The sequence below is a fragment of the Euleptes europaea genome, chromosome 8 (genome assembly GCF_029931775.1).
Source record: "Euleptes europaea isolate rEulEur1 chromosome 8, rEulEur1.hap1, whole genome shotgun sequence".
Classification (NCBI taxonomy): domain Eukaryota; kingdom Metazoa; phylum Chordata; class Lepidosauria; order Squamata; family Sphaerodactylidae; genus Euleptes; species Euleptes europaea.
Genome location: NC_079319.1, coordinates 29,965,928 through 29,978,022, shown reverse-complemented (window position 1 = coordinate 29,978,022; position 12,095 = coordinate 29,965,928). Strand labels below are relative to the sequence as shown.

The 12,095-nt window shown below is 45.1% G+C and overlaps 1 protein-coding gene across 2 annotated transcripts in view; it reads right to left on the bottom strand.

The window, feature by feature from the left end:
* The window catches only part of MMP16 (matrix metallopeptidase 16), a 199,692-nt gene extending 199,080 nt beyond the window's left edge, over window positions 1-612 (bottom strand). For both annotated transcript variants that reach the window (XM_056854501.1, XM_056854502.1), the window contains exon 1: window positions 481-612. In XM_056854501.1, coding sequence (XP_056710479.1) covers window positions 481-612 — 132 coding nt within the window. The remainder of the gene's footprint in view (window positions 1-480) is intronic.
* Window positions 613-12,095: the final 11,483 nt, after the last annotated feature.

The window sequence follows — 12,095 nt, the reverse complement described above, 5'->3', positions numbered from 1 at the left end:
GTGATCATGAATGTACCAATAAGTACATAGAGATACTCTTTTGTATTTTTTATTTCTTTTGTATTATTATTATTGTATGTTTGTTGCATGTTACAAAAATTAATAAAAATAAAAAAAATAGTTTAAAATGCAGTTTAACCTAGCCCAATAATGCCCCTCCAGGGCCCCCAAACCCCAGAGGTAGACATTGGCAGGGGTGGAAAAATAAAAGCCCCAAACTTTTCGACGAGCCGTTATCATTAATTCCGTTCCATAGCACCGTCGGGCACTTATCCGAAAACCAAAATAAATCCATCGCCGGCTGCATTTCCCCCGAGAAACGAATCGGTTCCAAACGGTGCCCCGCAGGCCAGTCGTGCGCCCCTCCGAGGTCTGCGCCCTAGGGAAGGGACGCGTCCGGGCCGCCGCCCGAAGCCACTCTGCCCCCCCCCCGCCCCGTCCTCTCCCTCTCCCCCCGGCTCGGTTTGGACGCTCCCTTACCTCTACATTGAAATCCCGCTCCGCTCCGCAGCCGGCGGCGCCTAAAATCCAAAGCCAGGCTTGCAAGAGGAACACCCTGGGATGCTGCGCGGACTCCCCCCGGCTGGCAGTGCTGAAGGCGAGTAAGATCATAGTGAACCGCGCTTCCAAGGGAGAAGGGGAGAGCTCTGCTCCGCCGGCCGCTCCGGCCTTTTGAACGCCCTCCCCCCCCTCTCCTCCTCCTCCTCCTCCTTCGGAACACCCCACCCGGAAGGAGGGGGGGAAAAAAACCCCAACCCACCCCACCCCGCGCCGAGCCGCCCGCGCGAACGTCCCCAGCGCCGGCCTGGGAGAGGCAGGTTCGCCTCCAGCGGGAGGAGGCGGAGAGGAAGGGAGCCCTTCGCTGCAGGGAGCGGGGTCAGCTCTTCCCCCTCCTCATCACTGGTCCCGTCCGGGAGGGGAGGGGTGGGGAGGGGGCGGCCCGGTCCCGCCGCGGCTCCGGCGCCTCGTCTGCACAGCCGCCGCCGCCTCCTCCCGCTGCTGCTGGGGATGCCGCTGCTCGCGCCCAGGCCCCGGCAGCCCGGCCTCTCCGCTCTCCGCTCCCCCGGCCGGCCGGCGCTTCTGCCTCGCCTCGGCTCGCCCCTCCGCTCCAGAAGGTTCAGCCGGCGATCTGCATGGCTCCTCCTCCTCCCGCCCGCCCGCCTCGTAGGGATCTTAAAGGAAACCGCCCTTCCAGGCTCCCGGAGGGGAGGGGGGCGCCTGCCCTGGACCTCAGCCTTCCCCCACCCCACCCCGTTCCTGCCATGGGGCGGGGGAAGCGAAGAGGGAGCGGGCCGGTCGCCGGCAGGGGCGGGAGATGCGCGCCTCTTGGGAAGCCCACCGCCCCAAACCCAGGCGGGGAGGAGGGGGAAGGCGACCGCCCTGCGTAGGAGCCATCGCGAAAATGAAAAGGGGCTGATAATCGGGTTCCCGACCCGCCTCGCTTTCTGCCTTAACGCACGGTCGCTTGAGCCTCCTTTATTCCCTGTTTCAGCCAGGATCGAACGCGTGCCTTTCGCCGGACGGGCTTTCGGTCCTGGCTGCATCCTGGCTGAAACAGGGAATAAAGGAGGCTCAAGCGACCGGTGTTTTCGACCTTTGTTCCCAGAGGAATCCCACGTCTCCCCGCTAGGCAGGCAAGACCTGGATGGATTGGGGAAAGGGGGGGCGGGTCTGAGAATTCCTGGACTGGAGAGAAGCAAATCCTACAAGGGAAAGCAAATCCTACAAGGGAGCTACTGGACTCTTGCCCTTTTTGACTACTGCAAACAGACTAACACTGCTACCCACTGTGAATTACCTACAAGGGAAGATGATGGAGAAGAAGAGTTGGCTTTTATATGCCGGCTTTCTCTAAAGGGAGACTCGAGCCGGCTTACAATAGCCTTCCCTTTCCCCCCCTCCCCGCAACAAACACCCTGTGAGATAGGTGAGGCTGAGAGAGTGTGACTAGCCCAAGGTCGCCCAGCTGGCTTTGTGTGTGGGAGTGGGGAAACAAATGCAGTTCACCAGGTCAGCCTCCGCCACTCGTGTGGAGGAGCAGGGAATCAAATCTGGTTCTCCAGATCAGAGTCCACCACTCCAAACCACCGCTCTTAACCACTACACCACGCTGGCTGAATGAAGAATCCAGTCCTATGCTCATCTTACTTGGGAGTAAGCCCCACTGAGCATAGTTGGTAGTAGATGTGCCTAGGATTAGATTTAGTTCAGGCAAATGACTGCAGCCCTACCCCTAAACCCTTTTATATAAGAAAAGCCTCACTGAATTCCGTAAGGTTTGTGACTTAGATCAAGATGCAGGACAAGTAGGAAGGAATGGAGTTGAGACATCAGTTATTTTTTTAAAAAAAAACAGATGATAGACTCATCAGTGTGCATGGTGGCTTTACAGGGTACAAGAATCTCTGCCCCAAGGAGCTTATGGTCTAAAATACCCGATTGCCAAGGTGTTTAAATAGAGTGTTACAGAATAAACCAGGACCGTGCTTCATGCTGCCCACTAAGGGGAGAAACAGTAGCAACTGGTTAAACGTTAGGCGTAACTGTCCCCATGTAACTGTAGAGACCCTTTTGGATGCAGAAGCACCTTCTCCCTTGGAAGTTTGTCGGGAAAGGTTTGTCGGGCATATCCCAAAATAAAGAATTTTATAGCTGAGGGCTGGAATTGGTGAGCCAATGGGTCATGCATGTGCAAGCTGTATCTTATGTACCTTAAAATATGAAATAAGTACATAAAATAAAAATGAAGTAAGTAAATAGATAAATCCTACATGCAGAGTCTATAAATGTGTATCGGCTCAAGGCGATGAACATATGTAGGCTGGGCTGGCTGGCAAAGACCTTTCTCTCTTCCTCCATGCATGATGTCTGGACTGGACTATTTGGCAAACAGAGTCTTAGGCATAATTCTTGCAAAGAACTGATGGGGAAACAAATCTGTTTCTGGGCTGAGTCCCTCCATATCTAGGTGTTTATTCCATTTTTATTACCCCCCCTTACTTCAAAGAGCCCAGGGTAGCATAAAGGGAATTCCTCTTCCCATTTTATCTTCACAACAGTCTCGTAAGAAAATTAGGCTTGGAGACAGTGACTGGCCCAATTATTACCCAGTGAGCTTCATGGTTGAACAAGGATTTGAACCCAGATCTCTATACATACGTTTTTATCCAGCCCTTCCTCCAGAGAGCTCATGGTGGCACCTGCATGGGTCCTTCCCCCTCATTTCCCCCGGCCTAGCCAAACACTCAACCAGTACAGGGCAGCAATCATATGACTGTGCAAAAAATGAACAAACAACAAACACCTCTGCACAGAAAACTAGTATCTGGTATAAAGGTTCCCATCTAGGCCTCTGCTTGGAATGCCAGTTTTCATTGCGCAGGGAATATTTTTGTTAGAACACAATTCTGCATTTAAGCAGACAACAAAGCGCATATATTAAGGAGAAACCTCCTAGCCTAGCCTCTGCCTTGAGCACTGGATATCGGTTTTTATAAGGAAGTGCATTGAAACATGCAACCACACATATCTGTTCTGTGGGTATCTAGTCTGTAGGAGACCATGCCCGCCGAGTGTTTGGCCTTACAATGAGGATTATTTCTTTTCTTTTTTTTAAGAGGCAAGATTTTAGGGCACCAGCAGTCCAACCCTAAGCAAATACTTCTAAACACCATTGACTTCAATGGATACAGAAGGATGTAACTCTATTTAGCTCTGACCTGGATTGCCCAGGCTAGTCCGATCTTGTCAGATGTCAGAAGCTAAGTAGGGTCGGTCCTGGTCAGTATTTGGATAGACCACCAAGGAATACCAGGGTCACTACACAAAGGCAGGCAATGGCAAACCACCTCTGAATGTCTCTTGCCTTGAAAACCCTAAGGGGTCTCCATAAGATGGCTATGACTTGACGGTATTTTCCACCAACAACTCTGTTTAGGACTGTACAGCAGGATACTATGGAACGGTTGAGTAATTTGTAATAACCACCCAAACTTTTATTGTTTCCTAGTTTCTGATATATCATTCATAAAGTATTTGAAGACCAACTTCTGTTTCTAGGGAAATTGCCAAACATTTTGTTGAATAATTCATTGTAGAGAATAGTATTTCACAAGCAGATATTTTATGACCACAAAATGTGGCAAAGCTTGTCTCCGAAGTGATTGGCAGTAATACTATGTCCTGTTCCATGGATCAAAATGCCCCCACTCACTAAAGCGATCAATAAGATTCCAGATGTAGATTTGTACCAAGTGTATTCCACATGACCTGGTGAAATAAAGTGGTGAGCAAAGGTAGTAATAATTCAAAGTAATACAATTTGTTTTCATTTACATCCATGAAACACAAAGTACTAACTACACACCTTGCAGAATACTTCTCAGGAACCCAGTATTCTCAAATTATAATCCTAGAAAGAGTTGCAGTCTTCTAAACCCAAAGACTCCAATAGATTTCAGAGGGTTTAGGATTACGTTGTTATGTCAGGATACATTACAGATAGATAGATGATAGATAGATGATAGATAGATGATAGATAGATAGCACTCTATCTATCTATCTATCTATCTATTTATCTAAATCACAGCTGATTTATGGCAATCCCAGCAAGGGGCTTTCAAGGCAAGTGATGAAGCAGAGGTGGTTTGCCATTGCTTTCCTCTGCAGTCTTCCTTGGTGGTCTCCCTTCTGAGTACTGACCCTGCTTAGCTTCCGAGATCTGATGAGCTTCCCTCCCACATATCTATCAATATTGATAACTAGAAAGATAGATAACTAGACAGATAGATAACTAGAAAGGCATTTTACAAAAGTCCAAGGATGATTGAAGTATTTTTCCCAATAAATATATAGTTCCTTAGTCCCATATTTATATTTCTTTTCTGTTTAAGAAGAAGAGTTGGTTTTCATATGCCGACTTTCTCTACTGCTTAAGGGAGACTCAAACCGGCTTGCTCAAACCTTACCTTCCCCACAACAGACACCCTGTGAAGTAGGTGGGGCTGAGAGCTGTAACTTGCCCAAGCTGTAACTTGCCCAAGGTCACCCAGCTGGCTTTGTGTGTAGGAGTGGGGAAACAAATGCAGTTCACCAGATTAGCCTCCGCTGCTCATGTGGAAGAGAGGGGAATCAAACCCAGTTCTCTAGATCAGACTCCACTGCTCCAAACCACCGCTTTTAACCACTACACCACGCTGGCTCTCCAGAAAAGGGCACTGGTGGTGTAGCTTGCCAGCATGTACATGAAATGGCACTATTTTTTAAAAATAAGAAGTGCTAATTTTTAACACAAAAAAAGTACAGCGCAAAACTCCAGGTATATTCTTTTCCTGGTAGTAAGTCATCCAGTTGACTTGACGCATCTTGAGCCCATGGCAATGAGCAACAGAGCAATATGTCAGAAGCCCAAGTATTTCTCTTTTATTGACCTATCTGCAGAAAACAATCACTTTTTCTTATTTCCTATCGGTAGGATCTGATGCTTGAGGCCCAAAGTGTGTGTAACCTTTTTGCTTTACATGTGTTTAGCTGAGTGCTCTCTTCCCCACCAAGATATTTTGTTGCTATGGCAATCAAAAAAATATTTCTGTTACGCTCAGTTCACACACTAGTCAGTCGCGCCTATTATTTCAAAGGTGATAAAATGGAAGTTGGTGATCCGGAGATCCCACAGGAAAAGGGAAATAAAAAAAACCTTTTTAAACGCATTTGCAAATTTTTCCTTTCTAACAAACCAGGACTTTCGTGACATAATCAACTCAAGGAAAAAATATGTTTGACCTATATAAAGCTATAGCATTGTTAGGTCCTTCCACACTAGAGGGAGATATACCTTTGCTATACTTCATTCTTTTATTTTAGAATTGTGTCTATTATCTACAAATTACAGCTGAGTTTAGGTTGTTTTTTTCATTATGAAAAAAGAGGTAGTTAAATTGGGTTTCACATCAAGTAGCTGATATTTCCATGTGGTCAAAACTGAGGCAGAGTTTTTCCTTCACTTTACTTGCTGGCAACCAAGATAGTCCATCTTTGGGTCAAACTTCTCTCATTTTTGAGGCCCACCACCAGATTCTCAAAGTGTATATTTACAGCACATGTAGAATTACATGATCGATTTCAATGGACTTAGAATCCTTAGGATGACACTGTTACCTGTGAACACTAGCCACAATTATTACAATGGGTAGCCGTGTTAGTCTGTCTGTAGAAGTAGAAGAGCAAGAGCCCAGTAGCAACTTTAAAATTAACAAAATTAGGTATGAGCTTTCATGAGTCAGAAATTTTGTCAGTCTTTAAGGTGCTACTGGACTCTTGCTCCTTTCTATAGCCACAATTATGGAGGAGAGTTATACGGATCAGGGCTTGGGCCCTGCTGAAGAGTTCTTTAACTCCTGTTCCCCAAAATTCCAACTGGACTGCTTTTAGTCCCAGGAGCCAAAAAGACTGGAAGATATAGCTATCTGTCTCCTTTCCTAGGCTAAAAGCAAACAGGGGCATTTTCTGATGGGGGAATGTCACAGGAAGAGGGGGTGGTATAAAACCTCTTTTCCTGGCACCAGGATCATGATACCTATCACAAAAATCCAGTATTTACTTCAACATCAGATTAAACTTCACATTGGAAAACAAATCACAGCTTCCCAGCGTCACATGCGGTTTTGCTGATACTGTTGGAATGCAGGACTTTCTTTAATAAAATGGTCCAAAATGCACCAGCTTGAAAACTTTGTCAGAATGAAGTAGGCATCCTGACCTGGACGGCAAAGGCTAGCCCAATCTCATCAGATCTCAGAAGCCCAAGGAAGTCCAGGGTTGCTATGCAGAGGCAGGCAATGGCAAACCACCTCTGTTGTCTCTTGCCTTGACAATCCTACATGGTCATCATAAGTAGGCTGTGACTTGATGGCACTTTCCACCCCCACCTCCCACTCCCCCACTAGGTAGGCTGCCTACTTTGGCAGAATTATTTGAAACAGAAGTAATGCAGTTTGGAATCAGTAACCAGCAAAGCCCTAAATTAGACTGGGTATGGTTTATAGCCATACCAGTGTTAAACATTCCAGGAAATCATGTCAAAAGGTGACACCTTCTAGTGGCAATGTACCTATAGAATTATACAGAAGACAATACTGAGGATCAAATACCGGGCAGCAGAGTATCATGCAACTTTGGAAAGGAGAAAAGAGCCAGAGGTAGTGACCAAGACAGGACCCACTGCTGCCATTGTGATCAAGCCTGAGCTGGAAGAACAGATTTCCTGTTCTGTTCCTATGTGGCATTTTAACTTCCCACAGGGGTGACTTCCCACAGGATGTAACAGAAGCTAGAATAGAGCCATGGAGCAGAGTGTTGTGCTTGCTCACCAGGTGTATTTATATAGCACAAGACTTTGCAGGAAGCCAACTGTGTGTTCCTAGAAAAGTAAGAAAAAAGCAAGATATTAACTGGTACTCACATTGCTGCTTTCGTCATGCAGATTGCCAAGCACGTGTTGCCTGCGTTTGCCATGTGGAGAGACAGGCAAACAGCCAGAAAAGCAAAGAAACAGGGCACAAGAACGGAACTGTGAGGTTGAGGAATGGAGTTAAAGGTTGTGAAGGAGCTATGGAGTGGTTGGGGGAGAGAATGAGCCAACGGTAGGCAGTTAGGAGATACAGAATGGACACAGCTGTTGCTTAGAAAGCAGAGCATTTTAACAGCAAAAGGATGGGGAGCATCAGTGGGTTTCATGAGACCTACCTACCTGAATCACATCTTGCATTCAGGCTACAAAAGGGGCTGTTAGTCAATGTGGCTGGAGGATAAAATCAGATTTGTCTGTAAATCCTTTCTGTCAGCATTATCTCCCCCATGGAGTTTTTTTTATTTTAAGTTCCTTCAAGTGGATGAGACACCATTTCCATAAGAACCCTTTCAAGCTGGTTGCTGAGGGGAAGGAAGGAAATGAAGGGGGAGAGGGAGAGGGAGAGGGAGAGAGAAAGCATTTGTAGCCATTGCCTTCTAGGAGAAAAGTCTTAGCTTTCCATATGTCATAGGAACTATGCTTGAGAAACCTTCATTGATCTGTCTGTCTATTAGATTTTTACCTGCCCTTCCTCCGAGAAGCTCCGAGAAGCACACATGGTTATTTGTTTCCTACCTGTACCACAATTAGTCAAGTATTGGTCTATTCAGAGTTGCTACTGGGGGTTTAAGGTGAGAGTTTTACAGCACAGTAGAAAGGTGTAAATGCACTGTTGAGTCAGAGGCAAGGTCATGTAGCCTTGTTGATATGGAAACAGTAATACTGGCTGCATTGCGTCAGGTGACAGAAGAGGAGCTCTATGAGGGCAGAGAAATGGTGATGCTATTCTGAGAAAACTGGGATGAAGTAAGAAAGGCAGACTGATGCCATTTCAAGATGAAATAAGTCATGAGATGTATTAAGAGAAATGTCACATTATTCAACAAGAGATTTCCAGGAAAAAAAAATGTTGATGTCAATTTTAAACCATGAGTCAGGGAGAAAGAGGAAGAGCAAGTGAAAGGAATGATGTCATCAGTCATGCTCTCTGCATTTTGGGTCTGCAATATGTTGTCTCATTTTCTTATTTGTCGGCTGTGCCTAATGCAGGTGGACCCAAATGCGCAAACAATGAATCAGCAGTGGACTTACTGAAGGATCTCATCTTAACCTTGCTCTAGAAATACTTAAGTGTGAAGGCCTAGGCATTGTGAGGGCCAAGTAGCATGTGTGGTATTCTGATGCAAAACTGTGATTGCATCTTTGTGAAGCAACTGAGGCACACTGGGTCCATCATTAAGACATGATCAGCCAATCTGGACAGAGAGTGCCTATCTGTGTCCTGTTGTCCTGCTTCTTGTTTCTGCCTTCTCAACTCACTGTGCATGCAGGAATGGATACAGAGATCTACATAGAATTCCTTCATTACCTGCATACAGTAGGATCCCATGTGAGTTCTGTGCTTCAAAAGCCTAGCAGATGATGTGATCTTGTTTTTTAAATGTGTTTTGGGATTCTGAACATGTGGAACAGCTGTCCTGACCATGTAACATCCCCACCATATGTGGAAAAGAGCATCACAGATTAGGGGCTCTTATTTATGTCACCTATCACCTTTCAGATTACATTTCTTTATTTTCTAACTGCTATATTTCAAACACAACATTCATTCCCTGTCCCCAAAACAATCCCAGCAACTTTGACATGCTGACTAATTTGTAAAACTTAACCAAGCATTTAAGACTCCGTCCAACTTGAATAACAGCTGGGGATGATTGAGTTTGATTAATCCACACACAGCAGCATTCAAGTGACAATCACACACTTGGTTTAATTGCATGGTTTGATACTTATGAAATCTCATTAGGTTTGCTTGGCTGCAGTGTCACCGTGGGGTTGATTCTGTACCCCTGTACGCTGCAGGTCTCATTCATTGTCTGATATTGCAGGAAAGGTATTTTTGCACAATATTATGATCATAAATGTGATCCCTTAAGGGGGGGGAATGATGAAATGTCAAAAAGGAGGGATATATTCCTTTTTATAATTTTAGCTGGATGTAATGGACTATGTGAACCAACTCCTTCTGCTGTTCAGTGGAGCAGTGCAACTACACATAAATGAACCCACTAGAGGGCAATAACACAGCTAATCTAATGGACACATCTGTGTCACGCTTTCCCTGTGCAATCCATACATGCTCCTTTTTTCAATTGCAAATTGCAGGGTTGTTTGGTTGCTTCTAAGATTTTAGAGTCACCCCCACGATCCTAAGGTGGTTTACAACATTCAAGCCAACTAGCTCAGTAAAGGTGGCATAAATATGTTTTAAACAAATAAACTGAGATCTGTTCCATTTTTCTCCTCCATTCAGACTACAGCTGATGGGATCCTTTACACCTAATAACATCTTCACATAGTTGTATCTCATTGGCCCTGTGGCACCATGATATCATGTTCCTCAAATGATCACTGACTGACTCGAATGATGCCGTAAAGACTTCATTAAAAAAAATGCCCAAGGAGCAGCAGACTGGGCGAAGAAATGAAACACAGGCATCGAAAGGATGTGCACAATGACGGGAAGTAGAGTATTGTTTGTGAATTTGTTTATCCGCCTTCCCAATGGCAACTTTTGTATTGAAAATCAAACCTCGTGAAAATTCAGCACAACTTTAATGGAAGTCAGTGTAACTTCAACGCAAGAAACTGTTAGCTGGACTTGCAATGTAAATAAGGTTGGAGACAATCACAGGTTTGCACTTCTTTGACTGTTTTGAATGTGCAAAAGATTGCTCTTAGGCCCGTGCTAATTTCATAAATCTTTGGTGGTGGCTCTAAAGATCATTTCACGCATTATGCAGTACACCAAGTATATACTTCACAAGCGGTGCGGTCAGTTCTTTCATTACGTATTTGTTTGTTTAATATATTCCTTTGCCATCCCTCCAGGCCAAGGCTGCTCCAGGCAGCTCATAATGATATCCAACAATACAAAAGCATCAAAGCAATTTGCAGTTAAAATGTTAAAAAAAAAAAAAACCCAATAAAATCATAAAGCAATCCAGACCAGCATTAAATAATAAGCAATAAAATAACACCACAGGTCCACAGCTGCAAAGAACACAACAAACTGAGATCATAACCAAGGGCAAAAAACCCTAGGAAAAATAAACAACCAATCCAAAAATATAACTGTAAAACAGATGGTAGAATGTAGTGGCCAATGCACATTACACTGAAAACGAGTCTGTTTTTAAAAAGCTCAGTTAAAAGCCTGGGCCAATAAAAATGTCCTAATCTTGGCCCTTATCAACCAAAAGTATAGACGCCAGGTAGATTTCAAGAAGGAGAGCATTCCAGATATGGGATGCCATTTCCCAAAAAACAGTTTTTTCTAACAGAGCAGTTCATCAGTGGAGCAGGCTTCATAGGGAGGTGTTAAGCTCTCCTTTCCTGGAGGTTTTTAAGCAGAGGCTAGATGACCATCTGTCAGCAATGCTGATTCTATGACCTTAGGTAGATCATGAGAGGGAGGGCATCTTGGCCACCTTCTGGGCATGGAGTACGGGTCACTGGGAGTGTGGGGGGGGGAGGTAGTTGTGAATTACCTGTATTGTGCAGGGGGTTGGACTAGATGACCCTGGTGGTCCGTTCTAACTCTATGATTCTACTGTTTCTGGTTACCATCCACCTCACTTCTGTGGGCAATTTAGAGCTCAGAAGGAAGATTTTAACTAACAGACAGGATGATATGAGAGAGGATAGTTCTGCAAATACCTTTGTCTTGTGTTATTTAGCGTTTTAAAGGTAAGAAGCAAATTTTCCCATTGTCTCTAGGAACAGAGAGACAGGGCAGTGCTGTAGTTAGGGTGTTTGAGTAGGTTTTGGGAGACACACAGGTTTAAATCTCTGATTGGATGACCCTGGGCCAGTAGCTCTCTCTCAGCCTAACCTACCTCACAGGGTTGTCATGAGGATAAAAAGGATGCACGCTTACCTGAGCTCCTTGGAGGAAGGGCCGGATAAAAATGTACTAAATAAATAAGCATATAGATATTTTGGTGTCCAACCCTTATGAACAGTTTGGCTGCAGCATTTTCTACTAGTTGAAATTGCTGAACAGTCTTTGCTCCATGTAAAGTACATTATGGTAATTTAACGTGGGTGTAATCAGAGTATTGCCATGCCCAGGTCTTGCAACATCTGGCGTACTAGCCCAAACAGAAAAAAGGTGCTGTGCACCATGAAAAAAAACCTTGTCTTCCAATCATAAACCCAGTTCATCCCCCCAACCCCAGAACAAACCTGATTTTCCAGGAGACATACAACCCCATCCAGAATAAACTGAGTCCTAATTCCATGCTTGGCTTTATCATTGACCAGTGACACTTCAGACTTGCCTAGACTAAGCTTCAGTGCACTGGTCCTCATCTATCTCATCACCTTCGCCAAGACTTATACAGATTCACCGGATTCAGCTGTTAAAGGGGAATACAGCTGGGTCTCATCAGCAGATTGGCGGCACCTCACCCCAAATCCTTGGACAATATCTCCCAGAGGTTTCATGTAGATGTTAAGCAGCATG